This window comes from Acanthisitta chloris, unplaced genomic scaffold (genome assembly GCF_000695815.1).
Source record: "Acanthisitta chloris isolate BGI_N310 unplaced genomic scaffold, ASM69581v1 scaffold41551, whole genome shotgun sequence".
NCBI lineage: Eukaryota > Metazoa > Chordata > Aves > Passeriformes > Acanthisittidae > Acanthisitta > Acanthisitta chloris.
The window spans coordinates 5627-15960 of record NW_008657287.1 but is presented as its reverse complement, the minus strand read 5'-3'; the positions used below and the strand labels follow the sequence as shown (position 1 = coordinate 15960).

The 10334-nt window shown below is 35.3% G+C and overlaps 1 protein-coding gene across 3 annotated transcripts in view; it reads left to right on the top strand.

Annotated features, from left to right (window-relative positions):
- The window catches only part of ATP2C1 (ATPase, Ca++ transporting, type 2C, member 1), a 43937-nt gene extending 34406 nt beyond the window's left edge, over window positions 1-9531 (top strand). For 2 of the 3 annotated variants that reach the window (XM_009084646.1, XM_009084647.1), the window contains 9 exons: window positions 91-188; window positions 1554-1604; window positions 2400-2566; window positions 3935-4003; window positions 5507-5623; window positions 6062-6209; window positions 6813-6908; window positions 7732-7873; window positions 8718-9519. In XM_009084646.1, the coding sequence (XP_009082894.1) occupies window positions 91-188; window positions 1554-1604; window positions 2400-2566; window positions 3935-4003; window positions 5507-5623; window positions 6062-6209; window positions 6813-6908; window positions 7732-7873; window positions 8718-8854 (1025 nt within the window). In that variant the 3' untranslated portion in view covers window positions 8855-9519. Of the gene's footprint in view, window positions 1-90; window positions 189-1553; window positions 1605-2399; window positions 2567-3934; window positions 4004-5506; window positions 5624-6061; window positions 6210-6812; window positions 6909-7731; window positions 7874-8717 lie in introns of all 3 variants that reach the window. The other variant, XM_009084645.1, reaches the window with a different exon arrangement.
- The last annotated feature ends 803 nt before the right edge of the window (window positions 9532-10334 follow it).

Sequence of the window (10334 nt, the reverse complement as noted above, 5' to 3'; positions counted from 1 at the left end):
GAAAATATTACGATTAAAAGGTATAACTGGATACTTAATGTCTTAAAATGGTGAATAATTATAACATTTTTTTTTATTGCTTATTTTCAGCTAGTCGACTAGGGTTGTATTCCAAAAATTCACAGGCAATCTCTGGAGAAGAGATAGATGATTTGGATATTCAGCAGCTTTCTCAAATAACACCAAAGGTTAGTTTTGAAATACTACTCATTGAAATGCAGTAAAGGATACATTTATATATTGGGAAATGCTTTTTTTCTTTTTCTGTGGCAAGCTAAGATATGACTTCTGAGATACAAATAGTACAGTTCTAAAAGAAGTGATACAGTAAATTACCAGAGGCATTTGGTACAGAAACACATGGAAGCTGTCCCAGATCAAATGAAATACCTTTTGATCTGACATATGACCATATGAAAATGTACTTCTTTCAACTTACACAGCTATCTTTTCAGTGAGTTTATTACTTTTGTCTCTTCTAACAATTCAGTTTGTTTTTCACCTTTCAGTGCCTGTATTGGAACTTTCATCTTGCCACCTCTCACTTTCAGTGAACATCATCACTTTTTCTATTATTAGACCATTTTATTTCTGAGTAACTCAGCTCATATATATAACTTAACAGTTTGCATGTTCAGACAGTCTATCGTTTTGTAATTTGTAAGAGGAGCTGTCTGTGTTTTTAATGTTTTTTAATTGATCTGGGGTCACTGGTGGAGAATTTTGAAAGGGTCTATTTATTAAGTTACTGCTTAATACATTTTAGTTATTAAACAACTGAATGGATTCACCAATGCCAAAGTTGTAAATGTGAAGGCAGAGTCAAATGCATTTGAGGTTCAAGTTTAGCAGTGTTGCAAAATTTACTCATCAAAATGCTGCTCTGTTTGCAAAAGACCACAAAATTAGGCTGCAGCTTGCTTGATTCTGATGTAAACAAGCCAGAAGCCAATATTTACAATCAAGAAATGTGTGTGTCAGCTCTGTGTCTTTCCTTGGTGACTCACAACAACCTCGGGGGTTAAAAAAGAACTGGGTGGCAAATTTCAATTTACAGAGAAGGCTAGAGACCAAGAAAAATCTAAACATTATTCCTTCTAAGCTGGAATCTTTAATTAGCTTTAAAACTTCAATTGTTAATAATATGCTACATAAACTAGTAACACTGAAATATGTTGAGTAACTTGCCACTAGTGCTGACAAGGGAGAAAGACATTAATTGTAGAGTCATCATGGAAATTGCCTGCATGAATTTAGTCAGGAAGGCCAGCAGCAAATCACTATAAGTCGTCAGTTGCTTTATTATTTTACAAGTTTTTAAAATTGCATATGCTGTTTTGAAATAAGTAGCAGCAACTTTGTTTACCAGAACACCCTTTGAATACACTCTGGAATTAATGATTTCACTCAATTGAAAACTGGTGCTTCAACTTCAGAGGTAACATAAGTGCACTGGGCCTTGATAGTATGTTTTATCCTCTAGCTTTATAGAATCCAGTGCAATTCTTCACAGTTCTCAATTTTTCACTATTTCTTCATTGTGCTTTTAACAGATTGCAGTATTTTACAGAGCCAGTCCCCGACATAAATTGAAAATTATAAAGGTATGTCTTACAGAGGGTCAAATGCTGGACCGTTGCTATGGGTATCGCCTGTGGTGCCTTTAATTAAACTATAACATGGTACGGTGTGTCAAGATTAAATCAGAAATGCATCTGGTTTGAAAGTGAAGTATACTTCAAAATATTACCTAGGAAAATGCATAGTGCCCACAAGAAATAGGCAGCTACTGGTAGGCAGCATCACGCTTTCTACTACAGAGGGAGCTGGGGGTTGATTGAGATTCTGTGTCACACTGCAGTTGAATTGAGTAGGAACTTGAAAGAGCCATATTTCTGGTACTTCTCACACAAGATAAAAGGGCATGAATTTCAAACCATGTCTGTGGTAATGCTTCTATTCAGAAGATAACAAAAGGCAGCAGCAAAGAGGGACATACTCAGTGTAACAATTGGAACAATGAGAAAAGTAACAATAAGGAGAAGGAAGTCAAAAGCACTGAGGCAGTTGGAAATGTGGAGACTTACAAGAGGATGATAAAGTTAATATGTAAATACAGTATCTTCTTTTTTTCTCTCTAGAGTTTTTTGTTTTCCCTTAAAGGCAAATTTGACATACCCTAGCTTTAAAATTTAGGCTGTCTGAATACATAACCTGAAGTATAACCTAAAATCTCACATAAAAATTAATTGGAACAAAAAGCTCTGCTTTTTTTCAGTAGGATGTTACAGTGCAATTACAAGAAAGGGAGGTGGGGGGTGATGAGGCAAACCTTGTATCTACAATAATTTTATAGGGTAGGTTATTTGAATCCCTGATCCTTTTTCCCCTCTCTTTAGTCCCTGCAAAATAATGGTGCCGTAGTAGCTATGACAGGAGATGGAGTGAATGATGCTGTTGCTCTGAAGGCTGCAGATATTGGTGTAGCCATGGGACAAACTGGAACAGATGTTTGTAAAGAGGCAGCAGATATGATCCTCGTGGATGATGATTTCCAGACAATAATGTAGGTGGCCTTTATGTACACATCTTGTACTTCTGTAGTTTTAATGAAATGTTGCATGGGTTAAAACCAGCAGAAGTTCCCTGAACTTTAAAGCGTAGCAGCTGTAAGGAGTTCTCTGCTAAGTCAAGAGAATTCTCTTTATGTTGATTACCTGTAAAAATCCCTTAAAAAAAGACATGGAAACATAATAGGACAAGGGGCAACTAAGCATTTCTGTATTTTTGTGTGTTTGTAATAATATATGCATGTATTGCCTGTTTAGATCTTTTTGTACTTTGAACTCATACATAGATCAGATCTAAGTAATAAAGGAGGCTGTGTATGTATGTGCTGTAAAAAGTAACCTGTATTTCTACTACTCCAAGCAGATTTATAGAAATAGCATACTTGGAAACATAACAAAGGTGAAATTGTGAGTCCTTTAGCTGTCAGTAGAATTCACCTTTGTTTAATTTCTTACTTCAGAAGTATAAAGCTGATGAAAACCAGAGCATTCCACTCAAGGTTTAAAAAATTTGCATAGTTCTGTGATTCTTTTCAACTCTCAAGTATGGTGGTGTTTCAGAAAAGGAAAAGAATATAAACTATTTAGATGTCACAGGTGAAAATAAGTTATCAGCTTCTGGTAACCAGCTCTATGTACTAGTTGGGATTGTTTGTGTGGTGTATTTTAAAAAGAGCATAGTTAAGCTTATGCTATTTTGAGTTTAATTCATCTGACTTTTGAAAGTAGTGATTGTTGACAGAGCTGGACAGCTGTCTAGCAAGATAGCCTTCATTTTGAAATTATGCATCAATCTCAGAACACTTCAGCTTCCAAGTATGACACTTAACCCTTGGGAAGAAGTGCAACATAGAAGTACAATGTAAGAAAATCTACCTAGGGAGTAGTATGTCAGAGGATGATCTGAGTTAAAACTAATTCAGCCAACAGCAATGTGCTGTTATGCAAAAATAAGGAGAAGGGGATCGTTTTGAGATAGAAGAGTATATAGGAAGGATATCTGTGCTAAGTACTTGGGCTTGATGAGGCTTTTGCTGGAATGCTTTATCCAGTTTTGCACACTTCATCAGGAAAGTTCTCAATAGGAGAGTGAGAAGAGTGATGAACACCAAAAGAGTTTCCATAGTTTTACATCCTTCCCCCAGCTAGAAAAATAACTGTTGTGACTAGTCACAATCACAGAATGGTTTGGGTTCTCATAATCAAGTTGAAAATCAATGACTGCCAAAGTTGAAAGAACCTCAGCTCCGTTTGCTTCTTGTGATTTTTGTTGTTGCTTAAATTAATAGCTTTTTTTGTTCATTTTGAGCTTTTTTGGCAGTAGTTTCATTTGTTAGTGATGTAATCTTTGTTTTTAATTGCAGGTCTGCAATTGAAGAGGGTAAAGGAATTTATAATAACATAAAAAATTTTGTTAGATTTCAACTGAGCACGTAAGTTTTAAAAGTTGACGATATCAGAAGTTTCTAACTACGATGTGAGTGAATCAAAGCATCGTGAAGCAGATGCATAAATTCATGTCAATATAGTAAATTTCATAAAGATGCTAATATACTGTGCTTTTCAGTTTTCAGTATTTTGTTTGGTGTCTTGTTTCAGTTTTCAAGAACCAGACAATAGTGCAATCACCAGAAATATATATAATGTGTAACTCTATAATGTGTATGTAAAATAAGAGTTTGTTAAGATTCAGTTTCAAAAATTTAGTTCCAAAAATGTTGTAGGTATCTTATTGTATATGGATACAGGAGTGTGGTTTTTCTCTTCACCATGTTGTTCATGTCTGTTTTTGAAGCCTTCATGGCATTTCAGAGTGGTCTGAAAGTTGCAGAAATTAAAAAAGAAAAAAAACCCAAAACACAAAACAAAAACTCCAACAAAGACAAAGCCATAAACTCACAAAAACCCTACCAAATACCCCCTCCAATCCACAAACAACAAATACCTCTCTGTCCCACCAAAAAACCCAACCAAAAGCAAAATATCCCTGCCAAAAAGCTCCCAACACAACAAAACCCAGAAAACACGAACTTCCTTTACCTGCATAAAATTTACAAGAAGTAGCATATACTTTCAGTCTTGACTATTGTCCTGCATTGGTAGAAGACTAGAAATCTGCTTCTGAAAAATAACTGGTTATAGATATTCTAGGAAAGTGTGCTTGCCTGTTAGCCTTGGGAATGGTAGTGTTTTGGTGAGTGAGTTGCCCTTTGGTTTTTTTCTGTTCCTTTTTGCAGGGAGAGCATAATAGGACTCAGCAGAGTGCTAAATTTGGAATTATTATAAGCCTTGCTCTCTTCTTGTTGATTATGAAACGACTTAATCTTGCACCGAGAGCAATTAGTGCATACTTGTTTACAAAGGTTTCAACACCAAGCTTGCAATGAGCTAATCTGTTTTTCGGTCTTGCATCTAGCCTTCTCATCTTGCTAATGATGAGGAGGGGTGTAGGTATATTTAGGGAGCTTGGGTAGTGCATTGCCTTGGCTGATGGGTCAGACTAATGACACGTGCACAGAGTGGTTTTGTTTACATCAGAAGTGTAAAAGCAGTTTGTTTTTCAAAAGCATGTCTAGAAGTTCTGCTTTTGGCACAGTAAGAGCATAGGACCCAGCTCCCCCAGTAAGAAAAAGCAGTTAGGTGAAGGTGAGTTATAACTGAGATGTTATCTAAAAGTTTGGGAGGTTTTTAAGATGCAAATTTGCTGCCTCTTTTGTTGCTGGAACAATGCTGTTTTAAATATGGATGGTGTCAGGATGAGTGTTCTAGAGGATTTCATGCTCTACCTTTAAAGTTTGGCTTAAGTCAGTCATGATTCACACTGTCAAAATCTGTGTCTACTCTTAAACAGTTGAAGTGTTGATTACAAAGTAGTTATCAGTGGATCTTCAGAAATGTTCCATGCTGACAGTTATAAAAATGGATTCTTTCAACAGGAGTATAGCAGCACTGACTTTAATCTCACTGGCTACATTAATGAACTTTCCTAATCCTCTCAATGCCATGCAGATCTTATGGATCAATATTATTATGGATGGACCTCCAGCTCAAAGGTAAGTAATTACTTTAAATTCCATTAGGTTCTGTAGTCCTTTTATTTCAGCAAGAAAATTGGCTACTCGTAAGGGAAACTGTGTTTAACTTCAGTGAAATATTTCTGAAGCAGCAGACTTTTTTCTTTGAATTGAAATGCTTGCAGCATGGTTCTACGTTAATTCCATTTGGTGTGCTTTATTATCTGATGATATTACGAGAGCAGCAAGGATACCTAAAGATCCATGGATATGCTCATGTAACTTGCATGCAGGGTTTTGGCTTTCTTCTGGGTTCTTCTCTGACACTTTTCACTGCAGCCAGATGGTGGAGGGAGAGATGATGAACTAGCAGTAAAGCCTCTTTCTTTCAACTCAGAAAATCTAGTCCTGAAGTTAGAAGCAGTGAATTATTTTTATGATGATGATAAAAATCTAAGATGTTCTTTTAATTGTAAGCCTTGGGGTGGAGCCTGTGGATAAAGATGTTATTCGAAAACCTCCAAGAAATTTGAAGGACAGCATTCTGACCAAAAACCTGATTGTTAAAATACTGGTTTCATCAATAATTATTGTGTGTGGAACACTATTCGTCTTCTGGAGAGAGGTATGACAAAAGTACAAAACTTAGAGCGGTAACAAACTAATTTGAAAGAAATTATTTTTATGCCAGCAGCTGGAATTCAAAATTTATATGAACTTAGTTGCAAGTTTTGCCCATGGTTATGTAATATGAGAAGATTAGAGAAACTTTTTGAAAATAGTTGTTGAAATGAGAAATACAGTTTTGTTCCTCAATCTGTTTTAACAGAGACTTTTCCAGGTCCCAAACCTACTTAGGAAACTTTGGCCCATAGGAGGTAATCATACAAGTCTAGCCAGACTGTTATGAAACAGCCATTTGCCTTTTTTCTCCCAGTAGAGAAAAATGTTTGTCTGCACTTTTGCTAGTACATCATAGAATTCTGGGCATTCCATGTGCTTGCATAAATATTGGTCAAGAGGCTACATTAAATCATAGGTTGGAATTACAAATTGTAAGTTACAGCTGTGTAATTTTCATGGTATGATCTATTAAATCAGCTTGGGGCAAGCGAGTTACTTTTGCTTTCATTTCCCAGCTAGTAGAACTTGAATTATTGTAATAAATTTGTTTAATTGTGGAGGGTTTAAAGCATGCTAAAGCCATTTCATTTCCTTCTGTTGGCAGTTAAGAGACAATGTAATAACACCTCGAGATACAACCATGACTTTCACCTGTTTTGTATTTTTTGATATGTTCAATGCTTTGAGTTCAAGATCTCAGGTAAGTGATTCATATTGCCCATTTACACAGTATTTACACAATAAACACAATTTTCTTTGGAGGAAGTTCTTGCTGTGTTTATTTCAAATGTTTTCCTGCAAATTTACTTCTCATCTGCTATAAAGCTTCAGAGTTTCACATAATTACTAGGTAGGATATCTTAAATTACAGATAAATTAGATCACTTAATTTGTTTACATAGTGCAAAGCTGGTAGTAATAACTTCTGTCCTGACAGAAGCAAGGAAATTGTTATTAATAGCTGAAGTGTGATGGTCCTTTGTACTGTTGTGCACACTTGGTTGGATTTGTTTGTTGTTTTTTTTCCCCTGAAAATTCTGTCATTTCAGCAGATTTACCAGATTCTGAAATTTCTTAGTCCTTAGCCTTTGTATTTTGTAACCTTAAACCCACAGTCCAAGGAAAATTTCTTAAACAGTTGGGTTTTTTTCTTCTAAGGAAACAAGTTTGAAAATTTGTGATAGTATACATTACTATACTTACTCTAATTTACAGTCTGTGAATTGTCAGGCCAACAAAAAAACCTTCCTTCTAGTTTAGTGGGAACTTTTTTCTAATGCAGTGTACTTGGGGAAAAGTGGAGCTCAATAAGCAAGTTCTTCACTATGAGGACAAATTTTGTGTACCAGGGAGAAAATGCAATTAGCCTGTTCAGGAGCTTGTTCTGGATTATCTGAAATGTCAACAAGAGTATTTTACATTTTTCTAAAAGTCTGGATGAAAAGAAATTGCAGTTACAGATTATTATATTGTCTAGATAATTAAAAGTATATGTACAGAGTATTGTATTACTTATTTTACAGACAAAATCTGTGTTTGAGATTGGACTCTGCAGTAACAGAATGTTCTGCTATGCTGTCCTTGGATCTATAATGGGGCAGTTATTGGTCATTTACTTTCCTCCACTTCAGAAAGTTTTCCAAACAGAGAGCCTGAGTATCTTGGGTAAGAACAGTTTCAAAATTGTGCATTATGGATTTTATAAATGTGTTAGATGATGGTTTTATAAGAGCACTTTCTGGCTGTTTGCATACGACAGGAATACAAAGTCCTTCTGACCCTTTTTGTTGTGTGTGTGGATTTTTTTTTTTCTGTTTTGGGTTTTGTTTGGGTTTTTTGCAAGTCCTTTTTGATGTTTTCTTTGGGAACCATGATTGAAATGCATGTGGTGCACAACTGATCGGTGCATTCTTAAATTTTCAGGTGCTTATGTATATTGGGTTTTTAAATACAAATTTTGTTGCAGGCAAAAATTACAGACTTTGTTGTTATTTTTTGAACACTGTGAATTTTGCTGTTTCACAAGTTTTTTCTCTGCATATAGACACCTTATTTAGAAATCTCAGTCCTTTAATATCAACTGCATTGCCATAGGGTAAATAAAGGTGAGGATTTTAAGAAGATATAGATACGTAATGCTGTTGACCTTGCTAAGGCTTCGATTTATTACTTTTGAGGTTTTCTGGAGTGAAATGATTGTAATGAAATACATGTATTTACATATTTTTATTGTTGCATAATTTCTGATTATGGTAATTTTTTTAGAATTAATTATGTTGCCAAAAATACTTTAGAAGTTTGTAATATCATGCCTGTACTTAGGGATAGTGCATGTTAATGCACTATGCATGTTAATCTTCTGTTCCTGCGGAAAATTGGATTTTGCTTCATTTCTCCTGAACTTACCCAGTGACTGGGAGACAATTTGAAAGCCTTATAATCTTGTTCTTTTCTAAGTCTGTCCTCAGCCTTAAATAGCAAATTTAGAAAGGCTAATTATCTCTTCCAGATTTACTGTTTCTCGTGGGACTCACTTCCTCTGTGTGCATAGTGGCTGAGATAATAAAGAAGTTTGAAAGAAGCAAGGAAAAGATCCAGAAACGTGGAAGTTCTTCTTCGTCAACTTCGTCTTTTCTTGATGTATGATGCATATTGCATTCTTTTGTTTGCAAACTTAGCGATTGCTGTCTAAAGATGTAGGAGAAAGCAAAAGGATATTTGGAGGATAAAGAAATCCTGAGGGCTTTTGACAAGTCCTTCATTTCACTGGCTAAGGACGAACTTCATGTTTCAAGACTGTTTAGAATTTAACTTCCAGCCATGGAAGTAACAAATGAAATTATGCAACTTTGGTAACATTTTTCCTCAAACATAAATTTACTTTTGAGATTGAATGGGGAGCGGGAGGGGGGCAGGGGGTAATTTAAAGAAAGATCTAAGCCCAAGTCGCATTTTCTGCACTTAAAAGATATAACTGTGTAAAATCCTTCTCTTAGATATAAATATTTTAGTTTGTTTTTATTTAAGGCATTGTACTATTCTACTTTTATGGTGGTGGGACTTTGCTACTAATACAAGGATAAAAAAATTTCAGAGGCATTCCACTGGGTTTAGAGTCTGTCACAAGAGTGCCATATTCTAGCTACTGTATTTATTTACTTTATCCTGCAATGTGTAAGCGGCTCAAGTACCTTGTGCTACAGTTTCTTTGTATCCCAAGTTTGGTTGGTTTTTTGGGGTTTTTTTTTTTTTTTGCACAGGATGTGACCGCTGTCGGATCACTGTTTTTATTTTCTTTTTCTGTGATTGAAAAGCATATACTGCAATTTGAAGTAAATGTTTGCTTTTCTTAAAAGTGTGTTGTCTGTTTGTTTTAAAAGAAATTGGCATTTACACCAGATTAGCATGATTGTTCTGGTATCATTTTCAATACAAGCTTGGTTTCATGTCTTGTTCCATATTTACTTTAGCTTATGACTGTTAGATCACTTGAGTGATTATAGGACAGTAGTTGTTGAAATGATTTGTAGTGTATTGAATGAGAAAATGAATGCACTCATCCTTAGACTAATGGCAAAAAACCCCCACTTCTCTTTCAAAGAAGCTTCATTTTCTGTCCTTGTTCCACCTTGTTAAAGAATTCACAACTTTTTAATGGTAGTGTAACTTTAAACCAACATACTTTTATGGCTAGAAAAGTATTATAATAGATTTGTGTCTTGATACGCCCACTTCTCTTTCAAAGAAGCTTCATTTTCTGTCCTTGTTCCACCTTGTTAAAGAATTCACAACTTTTTAATGGTAGTATAACTTTAAACCAACATACTTTTATGGCTAGAAAAGTATTAAAATACATTTGTGTCTTGATACATTAAAAGTATTCTTAATAGTGTTGGAATACTCTGATATTCACTAACTAGAAATGGTGTTCTTCCTCAGAATAGTCTTGCAGCTGTTGTCATCAGTGTCTTCTCATCACAGTAGGACACGCCATCCCTTGAGGAAATGCAAGGAACTGTTACCTAGGGAATCCTGAAGAGAGGGTGTCTTAGCTCTCTAAGGGGAGTTGGAGACACAGTGGTATCTCTTTTGCTTGAAAACATGTAGATAGGCATATTTCCTCACT